The sequence below is a fragment of the Agelaius phoeniceus genome, chromosome 4 (assembly GCF_051311805.1).
Source record: "Agelaius phoeniceus isolate bAgePho1 chromosome 4, bAgePho1.hap1, whole genome shotgun sequence".
Lineage (NCBI taxonomy): Eukaryota > Metazoa > Chordata > Aves > Passeriformes > Icteridae > Agelaius > Agelaius phoeniceus.
In genome coordinates, this window is record NC_135268.1 from 28,495,601 (window position 1) to 28,519,702 (window position 24,102).

At 36.3% G+C, this 24,102-nt stretch overlaps 1 protein-coding gene across 5 annotated transcripts in view; it reads right to left on the reverse strand.

Moving 5' to 3' along the window:
- Window positions 1–24,102, reverse strand: part of GSTCD (glutathione S-transferase C-terminal domain containing) — a 45,062-nt gene that overhangs the window by 20,767 nt on the left and 193 nt on the right. For 2 of the 5 annotated variants that reach the window (XR_013182052.1, XM_077177171.1), the window contains exons 2-6: window positions 22,680–22,779; window positions 20,889–21,320; window positions 19,249–19,710; window positions 15,748–16,002; window positions 14,982–15,075 (exon numbers count right to left, since the gene is read on the reverse strand). Coding sequence is in view for 4 of the 5 variants with exons in the window: in XM_077177171.1 (XP_077033286.1) it covers window positions 14,982–15,075; window positions 15,748–16,002; window positions 19,249–19,710; window positions 20,889–21,320; window positions 22,680–22,715 (1,279 nt within the window). In the remaining variant the exon portion in view is untranslated. Of the gene's footprint in view, window positions 1–14,981; window positions 15,076–15,747; window positions 16,003–19,248; window positions 19,711–20,888; window positions 21,321–22,675; window positions 22,780–23,145; window positions 23,922–24,102 lie in introns of those variants that run through there. The other 3 variants (XM_077177172.1, XM_054632909.2, XM_077177173.1) reach the window with 3 other exon arrangements.

Below are 24,102 nucleotides of genomic sequence, written 5' to 3' on the forward strand. Positions count from 1 at the left end.
AGTTTACACATTTCTCCATTCTCTGAGTTCTGTCTGATCTACACACTGCAATTATTACAGCACTTATAGCTTGATCCTGTATAAATCTGGAGTTTATGAAAATTTTAGGGAATTCAATCAAATTTGCTGTATGAAATAAGTGTCTTTGGTATTCATGTGCTTTATGTTACCTAAAAGGGCTGAAAAAACATTCAAGAGTTCAGAGGAAATACAGGAATTACTGAACTCCATCATAAGGTTTTAATTCAGTAACAGTAACTGCTTGACCACTCAGCTTTTTTCCTTTCATTTCTTTTTTTTCTAATTAATTTTCAAAGCAAAGTTGGGGCAGAGGGGAATCAAAACGAACTGCAGTTTAGATAGCAAACACAATTATTTCCTTTGAATACATAGCTAAGTAGGATATTTTCTATACAATTTAATTGTATAGAATTTAATTCAATTCTATACAATTGAGCTTTGGGTAAGTGTTCTTTTAATCTCCCATGTTGAATATCAGTATCTGCTTGTGCCAGGTTCCCAGTTTACCACTGTGAATGCTGATGATCAACATTAAAGTTTGTTTAACCTCCAGAATAAATACACTTTTCCCATTAGTAGTTTGCATAACAGATTTTAGAAAAGCAAACAAACAAAACCACCACTAACAAAAAATTTCAACCAGCATTTCTCTCTCCACAGTGTTTTCCCTCCAGTGTTTTCTCAGACTATGAAGGAACATTGAGTAAGCCCCAAGTTGCTGAGATGGCAGTCCCTCAGCCACAATATAGTGCCTGTCACAGAATGTCTGCTGGGCAACTTTGCAGGTAGCAGGCCACAGCCAAGTACAGCTCCTAAACTGCCCTTTAAAATGCTCATGGTGCTCTTAGTAACCAGTTAGGGTTGAAACCAACATCTATCTCAGCATTCTCAGCTTGGAGAAGTGCTGTAACTATGTAGAAAGAACCAGACCACTGGCTAATCAAGACTGACATTTACTATTAGAGAAAATAAGCCAGGCTTTGTAACAAATGTATTCCTAAAGACAGCCAGACCATTGGTACCCCCACCACCTCTAAAGCTGTAACAGATATTTATCCACACTAACAGAATCAGGGCATTTTGCAGAATGCTTCTGTTCAAAGTGCTCCTTTTCATTGTTGTCAGTAATCCAAATGACCCATTCAAATCCTGCCAAGTTAGGTAAAGCACAATTTGACAATAATCAGCACAAACAAATTATGATGGAGTGGAAGACAAACCAATGAAATAAACAAAATAAATATCCACTCCTTTCCTTTTAATATATAAAAATGATGGTGTGGTCATCCGGATCATATTACATAGCAATAACCACTCATTACCAACTAATGCTACTTTATTGCACCCTTTATGTCAGAAAGATTGTGAGGTTTAACAATCCTGTCATAAATAGAAATTCTTCATGACAAGTCAAAAACATTCAACATGAAGACAGTAACATTTTACATCAAGTTTAGAAGATGAAAATTAAATAAAATTTCAATGTGTTTTAATGCATTTCTGAAGGACTACACACTAAAAGAAGGGGGAAATGCCTCTCAAATAACACAGAACTGGTCAGCTTATGCTACACAACCTGTCACAAATACATTCCTAGAAGGTTTTCAGAGCATGGATAAAATACCAGTTGATTATATCAATTCAAAAGCTGCCTAATGGTGAATTTTTTAAAAAAAATCTGGCTAATCCAATGAAAGATAACCTCAGAAACACTGATGAAAAGTTAGTTGTGCACACAGTTCTCCACTACCGACATACATGCTTGACAAAAGAGCAGAAGGGGGTGTTCTGTTATTATAAGGAATAAAAGTACCCAAGCTTGAAAATACTGTCACAGGTTAATTCATTTTCCTGAAATCCAAAGCAGAGGCAAAAGTGAGTTTCCAAGACAACAAATACATAAAATTGGCACTTGTTGTCTAATCAATGGTTCTAATAATAAAAGGCTCCTTTTTCTTGTGCTGTAAGCAGCTTTGTGCCAGGTGGCCTTTTGTATTATTCTTACATAGTTTATGAAAGCAAATAATCAAGAAAATCCATAAATCCCTTCAGCCACCTTTGAAATAGAGACCTGGATTTCAATGGGGGAGAAAAAAAAAGGTTAATGAAACTGTGGGCACCAGCCCAGTACTGCACTCCAGCTCCCCAGGCTTTTCAAGTGGGAGCATTGGGAAACAAAGTCATGACTTCATCTGGCCCTTCCACAGAGAGAGACTTGGAGCAGCTGGCTGCAGACAAAGGGCAGCACTTTCTGCTTTACACATCACTTCTGTTTACTCTACAAACTACCAGCATACTTAAGGCCACCTAACTAAACAGAAAGGTCATCCATAAATTTATCTCCCACACAAATCCTCTGTACTAATTAGTTAAGGGGAGAAAATGTAGAACAGTATCCCCTTCATGTCCTCATTTTGTTACTTTATAACAGTTTTGAGGGGATGGAGACAGAAAAACTGTGCAGCATGAACCAAAGTGAATTCAGCTTGTTGAATTTCTGTAAGTTGAAGCCAACAGAAATGAAAAATTATGAACTCTTTTCCAACAGAAATTAATCAGCTCTGTCAACTAAACAAAGACTCAGACTAAAGAAATATCTGCCTTCAGAAACTTAAAAAGAAAATATATCTCCCACTAACTGCCAGAAGGCATGTTCATGAAACATCTGCCTTAATAAAATAATACACAACTAAGCATAGACTTATAAACCTAAGATATTCAAACAACAGATAATTATTTGTAGCTTGTTGCATAGCAAATGAGCTTTGACACAAACTTTATGTGCCAGTATAATGTCAAAGGAGCCAAAAGCTGGAAAACAAATAAAAAAGCCCAGCACAAAAAGTCATCCCAGCAATGTTCTTTTGGGTAAGACCTCTGGAAACCCTACTGCCCTTCTAGTGCAAAAACCATCTCAGAACTCCTTTTCCTTCACCACCACCAAATGTGGATAGAGTTGTGGTACTGGAAGTCATAGAGACACATTTACTCTGTCATCATCTTTTAATGCTGAGGCAGAAATTGATCTGATAGGTCACCAAGTATCTGCAGCTACAAACCCCATCATCACCTAATAAACTGTAAGAGGGGATGTCTAGCATTGGAAGAAATTAATAGTTTGTAGACTTTACAGCAGTACCTGTTGAAAAATTTGTCTCAGCAGTGCATCTGCTAGGCACTGCCTCAGCTAGCTATTCTTAAAATAAAAAGAAAACATGTTCTAATGTATATAACCACACATTTCTGATAAATGACTATAGGAATGCTTCACATCATTTAAAAATGAGGACATTCAAAAATCACTACATAAAGAGGAAAATAAAACCTCTATACTGCAAGGATTATCTGGTATATTTGAACAAATTTGGCCTGTCACATGCACACACACAAAGTGGGCTCAAACAAATGCATATCAAACTCAGACAGCAATAGTCACTTCAGAATGGGGTTAACAGTTTGCATGTTCTGTTACCCCACTGTCCTAAGTCTTCCTATTGACAAACTCCACACAGAAGACTCTGCAAGATTCCTACTGCATCCCATTCTACATAAAATGTACACACTGCCAGCCAGCATTCTTTCTCTGGACTTAGAACTGTGCAGGGAATTGAGAAGGAAAGATCCCAGTAACAATGGTCTCAAGGAAATAAAAGCTCCCCTAAGTAGGTGAAAGGAACTGAGAAACACAGGGATCCTTCACCTTTGCACGGACCCCACCATTGAGAGCAGGGCACTTCTACACTCCTGTTGGGAGCTCTGAGACAGATGTTCTGCAGATGCTCCAGCCCTTATTTACCCAGAGAGCAAGGGAAGCATTTGGAGAACAGTCAGCCCATGGGGTATGGATGTTGTGTGCAAATTCTCCTCAAGCCAAAGGGACAAAACTGTTCTGACAGTAACTAATGCAGCACAGCACAAAGGCTAACCCACAGTGAGAAGGTTCATCAGTCAAATCAATAATATTATACAAATAAAATCCTTAAAATGGGTGTTTCTGCTTTAAGAGTGGGATTATTTTGAGGCACTTTGATGGGATTATTTTACTTACATTAAACCACTTCTGGAGTAAACCAAGCTGAGAAGATCCAAAGTCAAAATAAGCATATCTAAAATAAAAATTATATTGCAATTACATGGAAAAGTGTTTATTACAATGGAGGAAAAGAGTGTATGGGACTACAGAAGTATCCTTAACTGAGTATTCAGTAATTTTAAAATGTATTTTTAATTCAAAAACCCATGAAAACCTGATAGTAATAGTAATCACAACTTCCATTGTGTACCTGCATAATGGCAAATAAAATTGGCAGAAAAATGCAAGATAGTCTACAGGCATTGAAATTTGAGGATGGAAGAGAATCAATGGTTTTCCATTCAATTCCCCCCTTAAATACAAAGGAATTCAAGATCCTTTGATAAATCAAAGTCTGTAAAGCCCATTTCTTCTTTTGTACTGCAGCTTTATACAAAAAAATATAATAACAAAGTATGCTTCTAATTTTACTCATGCAGCAGCCACTGGATGTCTTACAAATGGACAACAGACCACATTCTATCAGATTTGAATTTCCATAAAGCTGTATTGAGTTAGTAACTAAAATATTACAGTGCTGGGGTTTTTCTTTTAATTAATTTATTAGTACTGAAAATAATTCAGAAGAATAAGTTGAGCACTGTGCTCTGTCCCTCTCTGACACACAACAAAATTAAACTAAATATAAAATTCCTGCAGTAGGGAGCACTCACCTATGTATCATATTTCTGATACAAAAGAAATAACTAGCTTTAATGCTCATTTCTTTGGTATTGTATATACTACACAGTAGCAAATCTGAGTCATCTTAATGAATAACAAAATAAAAAAGTTATGATTCTACTGAAGATCTTGTTGCTCCATTTTTACATTACCTCAGCAGGACTATTTCTACTCTGAAACAAAGTACACAAATGGTTGCAGTGAGGAAGAGTAAGCTTTGCAAGCCCCTGCAAAAATTAAATTTACTAAATAAAAACAAAGTCAGAAAGAAGTTTCCTTATATTTGTTTAGCTAGCTTAAAAAACAGACAGTTTCTAAGCAGCTATTTCCATATTTATTAAAAGTATCAAAAAAAGCTCTATTCATAAAGAGTCTTGAAGTAGATATGAGATACTACCTAATTTTTCAAGATTAATTTATCCTTGCAAGACTTTCAGGAAAAAATATACCACAAAATCTGCTCATCTTTCCAACAGCACAATCAGGAACAAGTGTGTCCACCTGAACCTGCGTATTTGAGTGTGACACAAGCCCAAGCAAAATGCAATTTACAAGCAACTCCAATGCTTTGCAGAAAGTTACTCCTGTGATTTTCAGCCCCACTGCTTGTCATTGCAACAACCTACCAACCTGATCTTTACATGAAATTTCTGACCTTGTGGCTCAAACAGGAGTTCAACATTGATAATCTCTGCCATATGTTCTACTTGCTCCCTACAAGTGGGAATCAGCAGTGACCATGATCTTCATGGCACAGTTAAAAACATACAGAGGTGCAAAATGAACGTATTAACCATAAAAAAAAAAAAGGGAATTGGGTGATACAAACAAGAAGAAACTAACCTGTGTTTACAAAACAATTAAGATCCAAAATGTCAAGAAAGATTGACTGAAGGTATGATTTATTTTCTGCATTATGCCTTACCTAACATCATCCAGCTAAGTTACAGGGAGCTCACAATGCCAATATACATCAAGTGAGATCACAAGTGGGCCAAAGCATCCGGTAACAAGCATGAGCAGAGGAATGTCAAATCTGTGCTGCAGATAAGATGGAAAGTAATCCATTTGGCAGATGTTTTTGAGTAGCATAAAATAGAGGATTAAGCAGTGTTTTGTCTCAGTTCAGGTTGGGTTTCTGGGGGCTTTGTTTTGTTTCTAGAGAAGCAGATTATTTTAATGAAGAAATCATTTTCAGGCTTTCAAAAATTATGAGAGCATACTGAAGAAATAATGGCAGTGCTTCACAAAAGTTGTCAAGTAATAAACTGTGCTCAAAAAAATACATTATAGAATACCAACAATTTTGAAAGATAGCTATATATCCATTTATGTTGACTTTCATAATCATATTCCTCAATATTCAGCATTAGCACACATAGAAAAGCTATACTTGATGGGTAAAGAACCAAATTAGCTACAAGAATAAATTCAGAAGCTGTTCAAGAGTAAATATCCTTTCTTAACCTTTGATTCTATAAGTTACATACAAAAAAAAAAAACACCTCCTGGTTACAAGACTTTTCACAATACTTACTTACAATTTTGTAATAGAAATATGAGGCATGATTCAAGATATTCCATCTACAAATTCACTGTTCTTGCACAAAACTAGCAAATATTGTGCAAGTAAAAGCACTGTCTTGTTTGCTAAAGACACTGGTTAATTAAATCCCCCTGAACTTGTTCCTAAACTCATGACCCCATCCAGGATGCAGCATGAAATGCTAGCTCATGGCAGTCCATGACATCCACCAACATTTCTCCCTGTCTCAAGCTATGAAGGACAAAAGAAATAAAGAATTAAAGAAATAAAGAAATGAAACCAGTTTCCATATGCAGCCTTGAACGTTAACATATCCAACCTAGAACCATTTTCAACCTGAGCTGATGTTCAGTGCAGCCTTAAAGTATCAGGTACAAAGTTTTGGACAGCAAGGAGTGTTTGTATAAAACAGCAGAGTTTCAGAGTCCATTTTTACTTTTGTCCAACATACTCTGGTTCCTAACAAATGAGATTCTGCAGAAAACAGGCAATGCAACCAAGAGCCAAGGTAAAAAGTTTGTCCAGTTGAGCTTCATGGAAGCACTCACATCTATCTTAAACTTTGAGGTGAGAGGATGTTCTTTTGTTTCTTATTTCTTGTCACTAAAAACACAAGAACACATGGAAGATCTGCAAGTGGGATATTCAAGAGCATTTAAGCAGATTTTAGAGTCCTTCACCAATCAGATACATCAGAAAATTCCAGGGAAAGTGCGCTAATGGAACGACTACATTGATGATACCTCAACTGGTCTACTCACACTACTTACATGAGCCATTCAAACACCAACACAAAGACCAACAACTCCATGACAGGCCTGCAAAACTTCTAAAGCCTAAGCTGAAACACAAGCACCATATCTCTCTCCATTATCTCTGGATGCTTAGATCAATATTCCGCACTAGGAGGGGACAAATTTTATTGCTTCAGATTAGGTTTGACTCATTTTAATATTAAGATTATTCTCCAATTCTTCTACACTTAGAAAATAATTCTACAAACAGATGAACTTCCTACTTGCCTTTGCTCTTCAAGGCTTTAAAAGTTTCTAAAGGATGTGAACTCCTTTTGATATAGCAATGGTAAGATGCCAGAAATTTGACATGAGACATGAGCCAAAAATTAACTTTTCAGAAGCATTTCCAAACCATCTGGAGAAGAGGCATTTAGAGTACAAAATAATTAATACCACCTTCAATAAAACACTAAACATACAGTAGTCTGGCCTTTCCTTTGTGTAATTAAAATTTTTGAAAGCATCAAACTACTCAGAACAGATTATGAATCATTCAAAGTAATTTTATGGCGTTTCTTAACACTATGAGGTTTGGGGTTTTTTTCTTAAACACAGCAGTACTGACTTCCTTGAAATTGCTGATTAGAACTTTAAATGAACAACTGTGCATAAAAAGTTGCCTTCAGGAAAAGCCAAAATCAAACTCGTGACCTTATCCAATGTAAAACTGTATCCAAATCAAATAATGCATTCATGGCTCTCAACACGAATATCCAAAACCAATGAAAATGCAGATGGAATCCATAAACAACTCCAAGAGACAGAAAAATTCCTCCTTAACTCACACTTTGTCACAGCTGATTTATGGTTTGGAAATGAATTCCGTACCTCAACTCTGCAACACAGCAAGCCTGGGGGAGGGAAGAAGGTGAATGCAGCCCCTTACAGTGCTCACCTTTGAGCACTAACATTATGTTCAAGGTACATCTTATGGGATGAAATATCCTGTGATTCATCAACTCCTTATAAAATGTCACTGAACAGCTCCCAGAAATTCACTAATGCTGCACAAAACTTGTCAATACCTCGGCAATGATTCTGACGTATTTCTATACTTGTTCTATATTTGCAATGTACAAAATCTTGATGTTGGAAAATAAATTGTTCAAAACACGTTTGCCTAGGTTTCTGCAGGAAACCGTTTACTTTAATAACCACAAAATAAGACTCCATTTTATTTACTATGATAATTTATGAATGCACATAAAATCTGGGCAACCACAGACTCTGGAAACTACCAGTAGCCCTAGAAATAACTACTTAAGCATATTAAATACTAAGTAGGAGAGATTAATAGAGTTTCAGTAATCAGGTAAAATCAAAATTGCAAATTAAGAACACAGTTTGAATTATCTATTCACAAATAATCTATGGGTTCTCCAAAGATCATTACAAAAAAAAAAAAATTAAATAATCTATGAAATATTTCAACTTCCAGCAAGTCCTACTTTCCCCCAAAGAAACAACAAATAATGTTTTTAAAGGACTTAGCCCCAAAACAAAATATGAGTGTCAATAAACTTGAGTGAGAACATAATTTAAATTCTTTTGAAGTCTTTGCATTATTTTGTCACTGAGAAAGAGAAGGAGACACACTTGGGCTCAGTTTCATTTGCTTTCTAGGTTGTAATCTTTTCTGTGCATAAGCTCAGAGACTATACCTTCCTTCTCACACTTAGTCAATCTGATCTTATCCTCTGTGTAATTTCCCAGTGCTTTTATTTCTGAAAGCAAGATTATATCAGGAAGAGGATTCATAAGAGGTTCAATTAAGAGAGAGAATCTTTTTTTGCCTTGTTTCTGGGGCTCATTTTCAACGTTTTGCTCCTGTGCAATGTTTAGGCCACACAGCTCTTCACATTCTGACTTTTCTTTCCTTCTGACTTCCATTTCTACTTTTCTCCCATCCTAATGAGGATGCTTACATATTTTCATGTGCTCAGAGTGTTGCTACAAAATAAAAAATTAGTGAGTTACTGGTTAGTTCCTTTGCATCCTTTCATTTGTCTATTTTTTCTTCTAACATATTCAATAAGTTACTTCCCTTTCCTTTGAATTCCAGCCATAACCTAGCCTACGATGCTACTATGATTTTTAATTCCAAAACATTGGCTCTTGAACTATTGCAGTATTTATTGACCAATTAAAAACAATAAATCTCTTGCATAAATATCTGTATTTTGTCACTTTTAAGCCAGAAAAAAAATTCCAGAAATTTTCAGTAAGCTCCTCATTTCCTTAGAAATATCTTCCCAGAATTACTCCTTTTCCCCAAAGAATATAAAACTCCAGCAGAAGTTGAGCTGATCAACTTTCCCTCTCCTTCACTCCCTGCTCAGCTGTTACCTTTTTTCTCAGATTTGAAAACTTTCAAGGCAGAAGTTGTTACTCTGTTATGTGTTTATACAGCCTCAGCAATTATTGCTTTCAGGTGTAATCCGGCACAATGAATGTGTCAACTGTTAAATTACCAACTCTAATTCAAAGAGGAGGAAAAACATGTTTTAAATCACTTTTTACAACAGGTGATTCCATATTTTGGGACTAGAGATTACTGAGTTGAAAACTGCCACATACAAAGCATCTTTCTCAAGGATGATTCCTTAGTCCAGGGCATAGCTCCATATCCAAAGAGACTGTGCTGCCCTCCTGTGGTTTGTGAAGATTTTAAACTCCAGAAGTCATCCATAGAGCTGAGAAAAACTGATTCTGCTCTTGAAAGACAGGTTGCAAAGCTAAACATTACACTTTGAAGAAAGTAAAAAAGCCAAAGTGCTGTTGCAGGGGTACCAAAGGTCTCCTGATGCCTCTGCCTGAAAGGACAGCTTAGGCTTTGCCGAGGAAACCAGAACAGCCGTGTTACAACTCACCTGCCTCTCAGATACAATGTGCACAAAACAGCAATGTAAGTGACCTACAAAAATACTGCAAAATGGGTACAATCCCCAGAAGTTTAAATCCTTGTGTTGATTATGCCACATAGGTAAGTGGATGATGAATCCCCACACTCTGGGATATGGCAAATGGGTGACACAAAAGAGCTAAAGGACACAAGCTGTACACCATTACTTGATCTAACTGGGATTTAAGTCTAGTGACACAACATACAGAACAATCTTCAAATAAGCACTGAAGACATTCTACAGCAAGAAATACCAGAACACTGAAGCAGATCAAATATCCCTTTTAAAGTCAAGACTGGTGCTACAGAAAATCAATTAAAATTTTACAATAACTGCAAATACTAAGATATTAGTATATTCTGGAAAAAGATTATGAAGAGTAATGTCAACAGCAATTTAACATTTTATCCAATAGCATATCTAGAATATTTGGAGACAGAAAAGTGTTAACTCCTCCTCCACCTAAATATTTCTAATTAATACACATAAAATAAATATGTCATCACTCTCTTCTCTACAAAGTGACACTGTAGCACCACATCACTCTTACACTTAACTTACTGTTACTAAGTACACCTTATTGACCATTAAAGGATATTCATTTCTATATTTCTATTTCCCAGAAATACCTCTGATGATGATTTTGAGCCATGTTCAAATGAAAATGTCTTTTTGAATCATATCAATCATAACATGCTGGACATTGTTCCACACCATAACTGCTAGAATGGGTCAGCATTCCTTCACTCCTCAACAGTAATCTTCCACAAAAAATGACCTGCACTTCCATGCTGTGGAGTACTTAGTACAAATGTAACCTCTAAACTTCTGGTTTAAGAGATGAATAATGTAACTTTGGGGCTCTGTGATCCCATGAATAAGGAAAACAAATATAAAAGGGAGAAGGAAACTAGTAAACTCTAGTACAATTATATCAGGAGTAAAAGAAAGACCAAATAGTTTAAATGAAACAAAGGGCAGAGTTAATTAGCAGGCTACTTAACATTTATTAAAGATTTCTGATTAAGATATGAAAAATTAATTTAAGACGCTTGTTAAAAAATATCTGCTAGGCACCTATGAGTTAATATTTTTGGGGTTTATGCCTTCCCACATGTCTAATAACTTCAGAGACAAGAGAGAAAAACCTCACAGTCTAACAATAAAACTTATTTTTCTATCTAGGGCAGATCACACTCTAATTCCACGCAGGTAAAGTCAGTTTAGGCCACTGACTGTCAAGTGCAGACATTTTTGTGTCAAAGTTAATTGTGGATTAATCAAGAACATGCTTCAACCATCAGAACCAAGACAACTGTGAATTTACAAAAACAAATCATTATGAATTGTCTTCAGTGCTCAAGCCATAAATCTGTAAAACATTTCAACTGCCAAACTGGAGTACTTAATTCTTTAGTATGTTCAGTAAACAAACACAAACCACAACAGGACTAAAAAAGCCTACACTGAAGTTTATGTACAGTATCTACAAAACAAAGCTCTCCAAAGCCTAATAAACACCCAATTAACAAGGACTCGTGAACTGTAAAAATCATACTTCCAGCAATTATACCTCATCAAACCTGAACTTTCTTGTAGGAGATATTCAATATGAAGCATTAAAGCTTCAGTAATTCTCTGAGGGCTTACACTTACTCCACAAAGCAAGGCACTGAAACAAAGTTGACACCTTCCAGTATGACTGTCAGCCACATGAAAGTCCATCACAAGAGGATTTTACAGAGCAGGACAAACACCAAGGAGTATGTGTCCTCAATTGAATCAAAATGCGGCTGTTAGAACTTGGTATCATTCTTTCCAGTATGATTTTTAATAAGATACACTAGCAAGTGTTGTTTTTTCCTTGCAGATTCTGAATATTTCAGACGCTGTAGGCTTGTCATTTAGATCAAAACATCACTTAAGAAAATGTAACAGACTTCAAGCAAACATAAATATACTGAACTTGTATTCCTTATAATGCATATGCATTGATTTCTTGAGGCATGGAAACCAGCTATGTTTTCAAAGACTGTTCATTTTAGTAAATCATTGTGCCTAAAAATCATTACTACATACTAATTTAACATGTAATAGCTTTGCCTCCTGTTTCCAAATAGGCATTATAAAAATATAAAATAATTAATTCCCTTCCCTTGTTTTGCTTGGTAACCCAAGACAATCACAAAAGAAAAAGGGAGGAAGAGTACAGTAACAGTAGGAACAGTGTATATAGTCATCCATGAGTTATCTGGTTTGGTGACATGCCTAAGTTATTATTTCCAGTTAAACCTGAAGAATTTTTTGTCTAAAAATTAGTAATTGCATACAAACTTCCATGAAAATTGTCCACAGGCCAGCTACACAATGTTATATTTATATCCCTGAACAGTCAAAGGATCCTAAGGAGTCACATACAAAATACAGAGTTTTGCAAGAACACTCTTTTTAAGGCAAGCCAGTAAAAGGAGATATACAGTATTGCCTATATTATAAAAATGAGCATTTTTGCTTTCTCTTTGTTATTGAAAGTTATTTACTTCTCAAGTATGTATCAAGAATATGAAGCAACCTGACTGTATTGCCATGACAAGTTTTCCAAATCTTGAACTGCAAAATATAATGCACACACAAATGTGGTTTAAACTTATTTAAATGAGTGCAGGAAAACTGCAACTTAAGGGGAAGTTAATGAGAAGCAGCTTCAGTTGAATTTCCCTTGGATTGTTACACCCATGTGGCTTGCAGGCAAAGACCTCTCTGATATGGAAAGATCAGCCGAAGAAGAAGGATGAGTTCCTGCTTCAGGATGCCTAAGTCACTGAAAGAGGCTAAAACACTATTGAAAAAATCTTCAAAGCCTTTGAAAGAGTTCTGACAGGCTTGAAAGGGAAATAGAGAACTTTAAAGTGTTTCTTTAAACTCTTTTTGTTTTACAGAATAAATGACTGTCTGGATTTAATTTTAAAAATACAGTTGCTTTTAACTTTCAAAATAAAATACACAATTTGCATATCTTGATTAGCAAAGTTTTCATAAAATGTCAGATTCCCTAAACCATCTTTGATTTTTAAGCACAATGTATTCTCAACTCAGAAAGCATCTTTCAAGTAAAAATACTCAAAAGGTAATACCAATATAAAAAGCAGAACAAAAATAAGAGTGACCTAGCCTCACAAAAATCTACCAGAAACAACCTGGATATACTGAATCAATTTTGACTATTTCAAATCAAATAGCTCTGCATCTAATACACCATTTATTCCACAATTATAATATTATTCAGTTCTATGAGCAATTACAAACAACTTTAACATGGACACAAAGTCACAGACTTTTATATTGGTTAGAAGACAATTACATCATTAAGTGCTGTTCCTTTCATTAAAACTAATGTTGTTTATGATGAGGGTTAGAAAATTTTCAAAATTTTCTTTTCTCTGTTGAGAGGCCACACTCGAATAAAGTATCCTTTACTTAATAACAGTTCTGGAAGCTGAAGCTAATACTGATCCTTCATGATTGTTGTTTGGTAGCCACCAAGACTGTTTAATCAAAACATCAGTTAATTCCACAGAACTGGAACACCATGCTCTGTGTTACCATTCTAGCCTGTGTTATTCAAAGGTACTTAAATTTCAAAGATGTTTCTAAATTACAACTGTAGACATTGTTTTACTCTGTAAGTAAATACCCTCTCATGCATACTGTTACTGCAATGATGGTTCATTTCAAATGAAATACCACAAATAAAGCACTTCTTTTAAGTTCTTTACTTCCTGCTTAACAAGTATTTCGACTCATGAGAAAAGTAATAAGGCCTTCTAAGACTGTAGGTCAGTTACTTCTCATTCTTGAATTGCACAGTTGGGTAAGAAAAGTTAATTAATAAAAAGCTGTTTTAAAGGAAAAAAAATCATGTTTTTAAAAAATCTTTTTTTGTTTGTTTCACAGTGAACACAATGTTTGATGAAAAAATGTAACAGTACCAAAGGCTTCTATCTCCATATATCCTCAGAGTAATAAAGCAGCAAATAACAACGGTTATCACCATCCAACCCCACATTCACACACTTTCCCCTTCCTTTTAATGTGCTTTGGATTAGCCTAAAGGAAATACCTCTAACCATATCCAGCCAAACTGATCTTAATATTCACAAAGCCTTTGCAGCAAGTAGGAAATGAACCTGAAGACAATGAATCCATTCACACACAGGACCAGGAACACAAGCAAAAACTCCATGACTGACTGAAGTTCCAAAAAGGAATGAAACCTCCTCTCAAATGCTGCCTAATAAAACCAGAGAAAAGATGTTGCATTTCTTTGTTGGTCACAAATTAAATATAATCTCCTCTTTCCCAAACCTCACATATAATCAGCAGTTGCACAGTATGTCCATTCAACAGCCTTATTTCAACAAACCCCTCTTACCAAAATTTTCAGCTTCTGCCTTGCTAGGGAAAAAATGAAAACACTTCCTTTGATGACATACATCAGTACAGGGAAATAATCACATGATGTATCTGATTTTCCTTCTGTCTCACCTACACTTTTATATACACTTTTCTTCTGACCTGCCACCCTCTTTTTGCCATCTGTACATACTGACAACTACAGTAACTTTATTCCTATGGAATGTATCAATGGATGCCTTTGCTTCCATGGAAAACTCAACACAACCAAGCACTGAGTTTGGTTAGGATTTTTGGGTTGTGTCAACTGTTGACTGAAATCAAGGCCAATATTTTGTTCCCAGTTTGCTCATCAGCTGCTGATGACCTGAGGGAAGTTATGTCACCATGTGTCACAAACAGACTGAATTTTAATACAGATTTGAAATTGCTTACCTGTCTTAGCTCTGAAACATACTGAAAAGTGGCATATTTTCTTATGAAACAGTTAAGTAGCTCCACCAGAAGAAGACCCTAAATGCACACACAGACATACAAACTCTCACCTTCCCCAGGACTGACAGCAGATGGAAGACTGGTCCAGTCTAGGGTCCAGGTGGGGCATGGATGAGGAGAAAACTTTGCTTCAATTCCATTTTCCTACATGAAAGAAGGAGAAAAATAAGACCATTTACCCACTTAAGATGGTATCAAAATTCTCACTAAATTTAATGGCACCAGATCAAACTGGAACACTGTCAGTTTAAGTGAAACTGAACAGGCAGATAACTCTACATTATACAACATTCAAATTATGTACTTCCCTCATTCTCACAAAAAAGCTCCCCTAAGGTTTTTAGGAAATGCTGTCAGCTTCTATGCAAAAAATATTGAATTATGGAATATGATGGACAGCTTTCTTTAACAAAACTCATTATAGTTCCCAGATGTTAAAAACACCCAACCCAATTGAAAAGGTTGGATAATCAAGCTAAACATAAAAGCAACAGTTTTTTGCCATTCTTTATGTAAATATCTTTGAAAGAGAAATACAATATTGCAATTCAAACAAAAGGTTACTTTGATTATTCAGAATTATTGATAGGACTCCAGCAGTCCTATCTTTGCCCAATTCCTGAATGAATCAAATATTAGAAGAGAAGAAAAAAGTAGAATCACTTCTAAGTCAATGCAGATCAGATTTAAGATGAACAAAGGGTATTAAACTGCTCACGGCTGTCAAAATTAGCTTGTACAATTCTAATAAATTCTACCTACTCCAAATCAAACAAATGTGGCTATAAAAATAACTCATTAAAAAGCTTAAATTACCATTAACTTAGTCATGGTTGGCCTTGGACCACCTATAAAATGACTGTCTTCATGATCCTCTTCTAACTCATCAGGAACTGAAGCAGAGTCCTGCAGCTCCTCCTCAGGAGCAGACACCAACTCTGGAAGCTGGAGAAGCTCCATGTTGCATTTGCCAGCAGCTTTCTTTACCCCAGGTACTTCTTGAACTCTTCGATACCAACCGGATATCAGTGGCAAGTTTACCAGATTTTTGCCTTGCTTCTTGCTGGAAACCTAAAACAATAAAATGAGAAAGTTAGTGGCTACTGCAAATTTCTTACTACAAGCCACCAAAAGGCACAAAGTACAGGAGTAAACTCAGCTCCATGCTGAGCACAAGCACTCACAGCATGATGACAATACAAAAATCAGCTGGTTCAGAGCTCCAGGTGGAACTGCCAGCTGGCCATTCAGACTTTACCCGCAATTCCCATTTGCTTAATAGGATGAAAAGGTTTACATGGCCAACTTTAATCATAATTTCAGTCAGTAACAGGAAAACTCCATATAAATAATACCCTTAAATATGTGCTATTTCCTAACATGGCAACAATTAGTTTTGGTTGCTCTTTACACAAAAACTGCAATGCAATAATTTGCAATGAATATTGAACTCCAAGTATAACACTGTGGTACCTGAATGGTCTTCCCCACAAGTACCCCCTAAAAGCTCATCCACCAACAGCTGTTTTGCTGGGAACTACAAGCCTGAAATACCTTAGGCTATGTGATAACAGGCATACATTACCCCTGGTCTATATTCAAGTCTTTGCACTACATCTGCGGATTTTTTTTTAATTAGTACTGAATATTTTTTTTAATCATGCATTATTTTTTAGAATCTTAAGTTCATATTTTTATACAATAATGGTAACCAGTATATTTATTTTCTGAACTAAGTGTATGTGATTATGAGTTAATGTGGCCTCCAACAGAAACTAGCTTTTTAAGTGTAAAAAATGAAATAAAAACATTTCCTAAGTAAGAATATGTTGCACATATTTTAAAAAAATATACCCAAATCTCTTTTTAAGATGAAGTCCAGCTACTTTTAAAAAGGATGCATTTGATGACATTAAATAACTTTTGTTTAGATTCCCAAATGTTCTAGAACAATGGAGATCATCCTCTTGCAGGAGAGGTTGTGAAGTCTCCTTAGAGACACTCAAAATATAACTGGACATGATCCTGGGCAACTGGCGCTAGCTGACCCTGCTCTGAGCAGGGTACTTAGACAAGATGAGCTCCAGATGTGACTTCCAACCTCAATTATTCCAACTTCAACTATTCTGTGATGCTGTACCTGCTTTAAACAGAAAATTAAAAAAAACACAATTACAGGAACAGGCAGAAAAGGCCATGCAAAACCAACATTCTTACCCACAGCTGTCCGAAGAATGGAAATAGAAATTGGTAAAGAAAACTTGAAATTACACTAAATTTCCAACTCTCCTGCATGCTGTGTTTATAATATGCTTAGGGTAATCACAAGTAATTAGCAATAGCTAAAGGAGCAAAAGGATGAACTGTGCAACTTTAGTACCTAATTTAATAACCTAATAGTAACACAGGCAAAGCCACATTAATTCAGTTAAGGACAAAGTCTTTTGGAAAGCAATTCTAAGAGGCACTGTTGCACTTGTTATCAGGTGTTCTAAATTGTATTTTAAAAAGTGAATAGTGTTTTTCCCAAATGAGGATATGAGCTTTTGTTATACTTCTATTAATTTTCAACAGTTACAACTAATAGAAGGCATAACAAAGGTAACCTCAGAATGATAACAGCATTGAAATGAGGTAATGAAAAACAACCCTTCAGCTTCATTATCTTACTTTTGGTAATTATAATTACAATCAGCTAGTCAGGTCTCCTCATATTTATAGGATGATATTTTCCAGACACATACTCACTTAAGACTTCATTAGTATTCACGCCCTTAATTCAAAGTGGAACTGCAACTACAGTGATTTTTTTAAACACAATTCAGGAAGTCCAGCTATACAAGTGACAAATAACACTTGAATACAGAATTGAACTCTGGGACTTCCATCAACCAGAACAGCTTCAACTCATGGCCTGCAAGAAGCTTTCAGATGCACATTTTTCAAATTTGATGACAACTGTAGGCATCAAGGTATAATTGCTTAGAAAATGATCATTCACCAGAATGATCAACAACAGAAATAAACAAGCATTATCCCAGAGCTCTTTAAATTAGGTAAAAATGAAACTGAAAGCCAGGTTTTCAGGGCAATCCTTGTTGAGAGCTAACACAAGTGTACTGTAAAATACCTAGTTCATGAGCTGCAGAGCACCAGGGCTCAAGGATAACATATAAAAAGTCAATAAATACAAAATTCTTGGCTGCTCACAGTACATCTACAGAATAATCCCAACTACGTTGCTGAAATCAATTAAGGTCCTGATGCAAAAATCTTCTCATGCCTAGCACCAGTAAATTGAATATTACTCTAAAAAGTTATGCTCTTATTTAGAAAGGTCTAAATTGGAAAAACGAAGGCTGAAATACATTCAAGTTTTTTAAATAGTAAGAAAGCATTTTGTCTTAATAATTTTGTTCAGTATCATCCATACAGAAGTTGCTGTTCACCTCCAATTATGTGATTTGCAAAGCAAACAAAGCAGATGTGAATTAAGAAGCATTTCTGTAAAACAACTTATCATCTCAATTCAAAGGCAGCATATTGCTATCATCATACAGAAATCCACTGAGGATGATGATAATGGTTAAAGAAGTTATAAAGTGGACATTTGTCACATTCTTGGTATTTGATAGTCATTATATTTATTTTCGAGACTGTTATCCTCAATCTGACTAACAGCATCTTCCCCAGGAATCCATTTGTTTCCAAACACCATAAGGGAAATTTGGCAAACCAACTTGCAAAATCAAAATGCAAATGTTCCTGGAATAGACACCAGCTTAGCTGTAAATCTCATAGAGTAATTGCAGGAATAGAACTGTAGGAGGCAAACTCACTGTATCATTTTACTGTGAGGGGAAATAAAAACATAGTTGTAATTTCCTTAAATCTCTCCTATGCATCTATCCCCATAAAACTAAATACACAGATTGTGCTGAGCAAGACTCTTGCACAGTCTTGCCACAGAAGTTTTTCCCACTGTAGAACTAGTTTTTAAGTTGAGCTCAAGTCACCTGCACCAATATTTTTAAATTATTATTTTCTGGGCAAATTGGTGCCAAAATATTTCATTATAATATTTTAACAGTTAACAGAGTTTACTAACCATTGATATGCTTTGTATCTAGAAGTAACTTTCGTGACCTCACCAATCCCTGTTTTTTGTGTTTGTACAAAAACAAGACAAATCTTTGATTTCAGGTTAAGATTACTGAGAACACCATTATAGGTTCAAATTAACATATTTTACAACTTTTAGGTTCTTAAAAAACATACATGTACACTAATTGATATTTGCAGAATTTGTCAGCTTACCAAGAACTGATGGATGCATGGCAAAAGCACTAGATCTGCCACAGTAAAATAAAGTCCTTCTGCAAAAACGTGGTCCAAGACAGGAAGGTCAGAGGTTTTTGTTCTCCTGATGTGAGGGGCCTCCCTGTTGATTGCATCTGGTGCTTCCTGGGCAAGTAGTTTGGAGAAAGCTACACTCAGTTCCAAACTTGAGGGTGGATGTTCATGGACTTCTCCTGGTTTTAATTCCTCTGTTGCTTCTTCACCAAGCATGGGCACTGCAGCCTTGACACCTGCCTTCTGTTGTTGAAGCTTCTGCCTTCGAATTTTGTCATCATTATGTACTCGGACAGGTTCTCCAAGCTTCCTTTCCAGCAGTAAAATGTCAGGAGGAATAGCCTGGCAGTGCTCAGGAGAGGCTGTCAAAAATCTTTCAACAGCCAGAGGTATGCTGATCTCACAGAGCCTGGTCCACTGGCTAACCTGTCAAATACATATACGTAATTAATGTCTCTACAGAAAGAGAAGAGAAACAAAATCCAGGGTTACTTTGGTTACTTAATCACTTCAAGCAAAGGAATTCCAGCTTTAAATACATTCTTTGTTAATCTGAGAAACTCAAGATATTTCTGCATTGCTATTACAACAGCAGAGTTAGGAAGCTAAATCTTATATACTACAGAAGGGTTATCCAGTACAGCATATTTTTATTTCCTTATTATTGACACAAAATTACGGTGGCTGTGTAACTCAGAAGTAACAAAGCTGTGGCATGGTGATCAATGGCAACCATGGAAACAGCAATCATGCCAGGGTGGAGTTCTGCCTCTGAGAGGCGTGAGGAAGGCAAGGCTAGATGGATGAGCTGCCAGATGAGCAAACTGCTGCGTGATAAATGGACTGACAACTCAAAGGGCAGTGCTGGTTAACAGCTCACACTCTACCTGAAGGCCAGTCAGGTGTGGAAATCTTTAAGGGTCTATGCTGTGGCCTATCCCATTTCATCATCTTTACCTGGAGGGGGGAGATGGAATACACTCCCATCAAGGATGACAGGGAATTGAGAAGAGCAGACAACAAATTCCCAACAAACTCCAAGGTAAAGCTGCTATTCACATGAGCCTGCACAGACTAGAGAAGGAGCTGAGAGGAACTGATGTGAAACTCAGAATATCACACACCTAGGAGGGACTTATCCCCTGGAATGGTACAGGCTAGGGACTGACCACCTGGCCAGGTAGCCACTCTGCTGAAAAGACACTGGACAACCTGCTGAGGATAAGCTAAACAAAAGCCACCTAGACAGTGAAGGGAAACAATATATAGCACTCTTAAAATCAAAATCAGCAAGAAATTAGGTATTTCTTAGTTTAGTTCAAATTTTATAACTCATTTATACTACTAGACATGAAACAAAGATCTGACCTACTTTTTAACATTAAGGTTCTTTTTGTGCTGCTAAAAAGTAGTATCTTCAAAATAATTATTTTTCATCTTTGTGCCAATATACAGGTACTTCTCCATAGAGAAAATTGCATTTTCTAAGCAAATTAATATTTTACTAAAAGAACTTACTTGACATCAATATTAAGAGTCTACTTCAGAGCATTTAATGCTTATTAAAAAACCAATCAATGTATCTAAGAGAGAGACACACTCACTTCAGCACAGGCTTTTAAGCAGGTCTTCTTAAAGCCCAAGAGTTCCAAAACCTCCTTTTTAGATGGATCTGCCTCGAATGTTTTCTGTATTATATGTCTTAGGACCACAGAAAGCCCAGCTCGGCAGAATTTCTCATCTTTCACGACAACAGCAGGCAAACTGCAGCTCTGCACAACCACTGGAAGCTGACACCTGGAGATTAAGTGGACCTCGAGGTCACCAGCGAGGTTTTTTGTCACACACTGATCACCCACATCTTCGCCAGTTGGCACTAAGAAAACTTTAAATAGTTTGCAGTCACAGTAGGATAGCAAAAACAGTGAGATAGATGTATGAAGAGGGAAGATACTGTCTCTGTACTGATGAGAAAAAGCCAAATATAAATGTTCTTCAGCGACATTATCTTTCATCTTCTTCCTGAGATGAAGTTCCTGAAATAGAAATCAGAGTATGACATCCATAAAAGAATACAGAATAAAAAAAAAATTCAAAAAAAATTTAAATCACTGGTTCTTCCACTATCTGCTACAACTGATTTTAACATAAGACACTACTAAAGACATCCTGCATGAATAATTGGCAGGCCCCTTTCTGAGAGAAAAGAATGATTTCACATCTACACTGTCTCTTCACACACAAGATCATGGATAGGAAAATTACCTCTGTAAATATTTTTTTACATTTGAGCATATTTCTGACATCAACCAAAACCCAAAGAAAATGCGTAACTTTCAATTTTTAAGTGCATAAACATTTTAGACCAAGGCTTTCTTTTTTACATTAAAACCTCCCACAATATTAACCACGCATTATTAAAAAAAAAGTTCCTGAGCACATATCCACAACAGTCAGTTCCCCAATAAAATAATCTGTCTTTTTGTAACTGCTAAAAGGCATTTATAGCAGGTGTTTAGGTCATGGGAAATAATATTGGTTTCTGTATTAAAAATTAATCTAGAGTTGGGTGAGATAATAACTGAAGGACTCATAAGCAAATAAACATTCATCTCATGATGCTACATGAACACCTCAAACACACAACTACTTTAAACCAGTCCAATTCAACAGTAGCAGAGATGAAATATCTTCTCAGTATATTAAAAACTCAAATTAATTTTCCTTACACTGGGTTGAAAGCTACATTTTTCCTACTACAGTATTCCATAGGAGTTTAACATAAGGCACTGATGCAGTAATTTTTCTGCTCCATCACTCAGCAGAATTGCCCATTAGCTCAGAGATGACAGGTGGCACTGAAAAGCCACAGACAGACACTAGATGGCCCTCTTACCACAAGTGACACAGAGCACAGCTCGAGCAGTGAGGAAGAGAAATTTAAATGCTGCTGAGAGGCCAGAATAGGGTTTTATATACATATATATAAAGCATGAGTGACACTGGAACAGCATCACTCTTTCGCATTACTGTCTAGATTAATAAAGTCTTTGCACAATTACAATTGCTTGCATTTTTACAAATGCAAGTATTTTAAAATAAAGCTTTAATTTGATACACCTTGATTATTCAATTTCTTTTTTTTTCATGTAGATATGTACATCACACTTACTACTTTGTATTACCTACCACAGGACCAAAACAAATTGCCCAAAAAGGGAGTGGAAGAATAAAATCAAGTCCACCTGACATTAAGAATACTAATGTCTGTTACAGTGACACATTTTTAAACCATTAAATTACAAGAACAGTGGCTCTGCTACGAGTACTGTTGCTTTTCTTTAATTAATACACTGCCACACAAAGAACAGGACAGTACACAATGCCATACCTACTTTACCACAAGATATTTGGGTAAATCTTGACACCATGGAAGTTGAGACAGACTCTATATCCTAAGTACACCTCTGTGGTAGAAATCATCCACTGAAGGCACTGCCAGAGAGGTAAATCAAGAAGAGTTACTACTACCATACTCACACTCCTAGCTTGTAGCATTTAAACTCCTTTTCTTGACTACAGTATCTCATTCAATACTAAAAAGTACTCTTATATGCATTTGGGTTAATGTTTTTGTTCTCCATGTGAACTCAAAGAGCTCACAAGTCCATCTTTTGCTCACCATGCAAACCACTCAGGCATACGCATTCACTTCCTCACTCAATTTTTTCTTCTAGTTGATGTTCCTGGACTCAATCAGCTATTTTGGTCATTTTCATGCTATGCAAAACTGCTAAATATTGTGGTAAAAAGCAGAAGCAGACATACACAATAAAATAAAATGTGCAATACAGAACTAACCAAATCTAATAAGACATTGCACTATTCGCTCACAGAATTTTTCCCAGCACTTTTTTCTCTAATTAGACCATAAATTCTATAAGAAGAGATGAATTTTTATTCTACTGGCCATATTTACAGTAGACACTGTTTGAAAGAGAGAAAATGAAAAGCAATGATCAATACAGGATTTATACCAAAACTTAAAAGACAAAGATAAATAATGTTGCCTACCTTTGGTATAAAAGACACCTACTTTAAAATTATAAACATTATGTAAGTGTAACTTTCACTAGCAGTGCTGTTTTTCACCATTTTCTCTTCCCTTTCAAAATGCACTAAACAATAGTTAAATAAGTTTCACTCAGCTGCCCTGTTAACAAGGTAATAAAGAAAAACACCGCTTTAAAAACAAGGGTTTCCCATAAAAATTAAATAGAAATAAATAAGTACATAAACATCCTCTTCCTTTTAGTCCTTGAAAAAGACTCTATTCATTTGTTGATTACTACACAGTAAAACGGAACTTTTGTTAAGCAGGCACGTTAGAATTCGAGAAATGTTTAACACAATGCCACTTAAAAACGCAGCAAATATTTAACTTAGTGCACAGCATTATTTGTGCTTTAAGGCGCATAACTTGAAAGCCTGGAGTTATATTTCTATCCAAGACGATCCATTTACTGGATGCGTTCAGGGTCACCACTGCACAGAAGAGGGAAACACAGAAGAGCTTCGGACCCGAGCTTCAGGCAGCTCTACGAATGAAGTGGAAGTTGGGGACGGCTCTGGAGAGCCAGACGCGGGCGGGACCCGGGGGAACGGAGCCGGGACCCCGCGGGACGGAGCCGGGACTCAGGACGGCTCCACACGCCTGAGCCCGGCTGAGAGCGACACCACCGAACCAGGGCTCCCAGGCAGCCCCGCTCGCTAAAGGCTCTGCTCCCAGCTGCTCTCCGTGCCCAGGCAGCGCTGCCA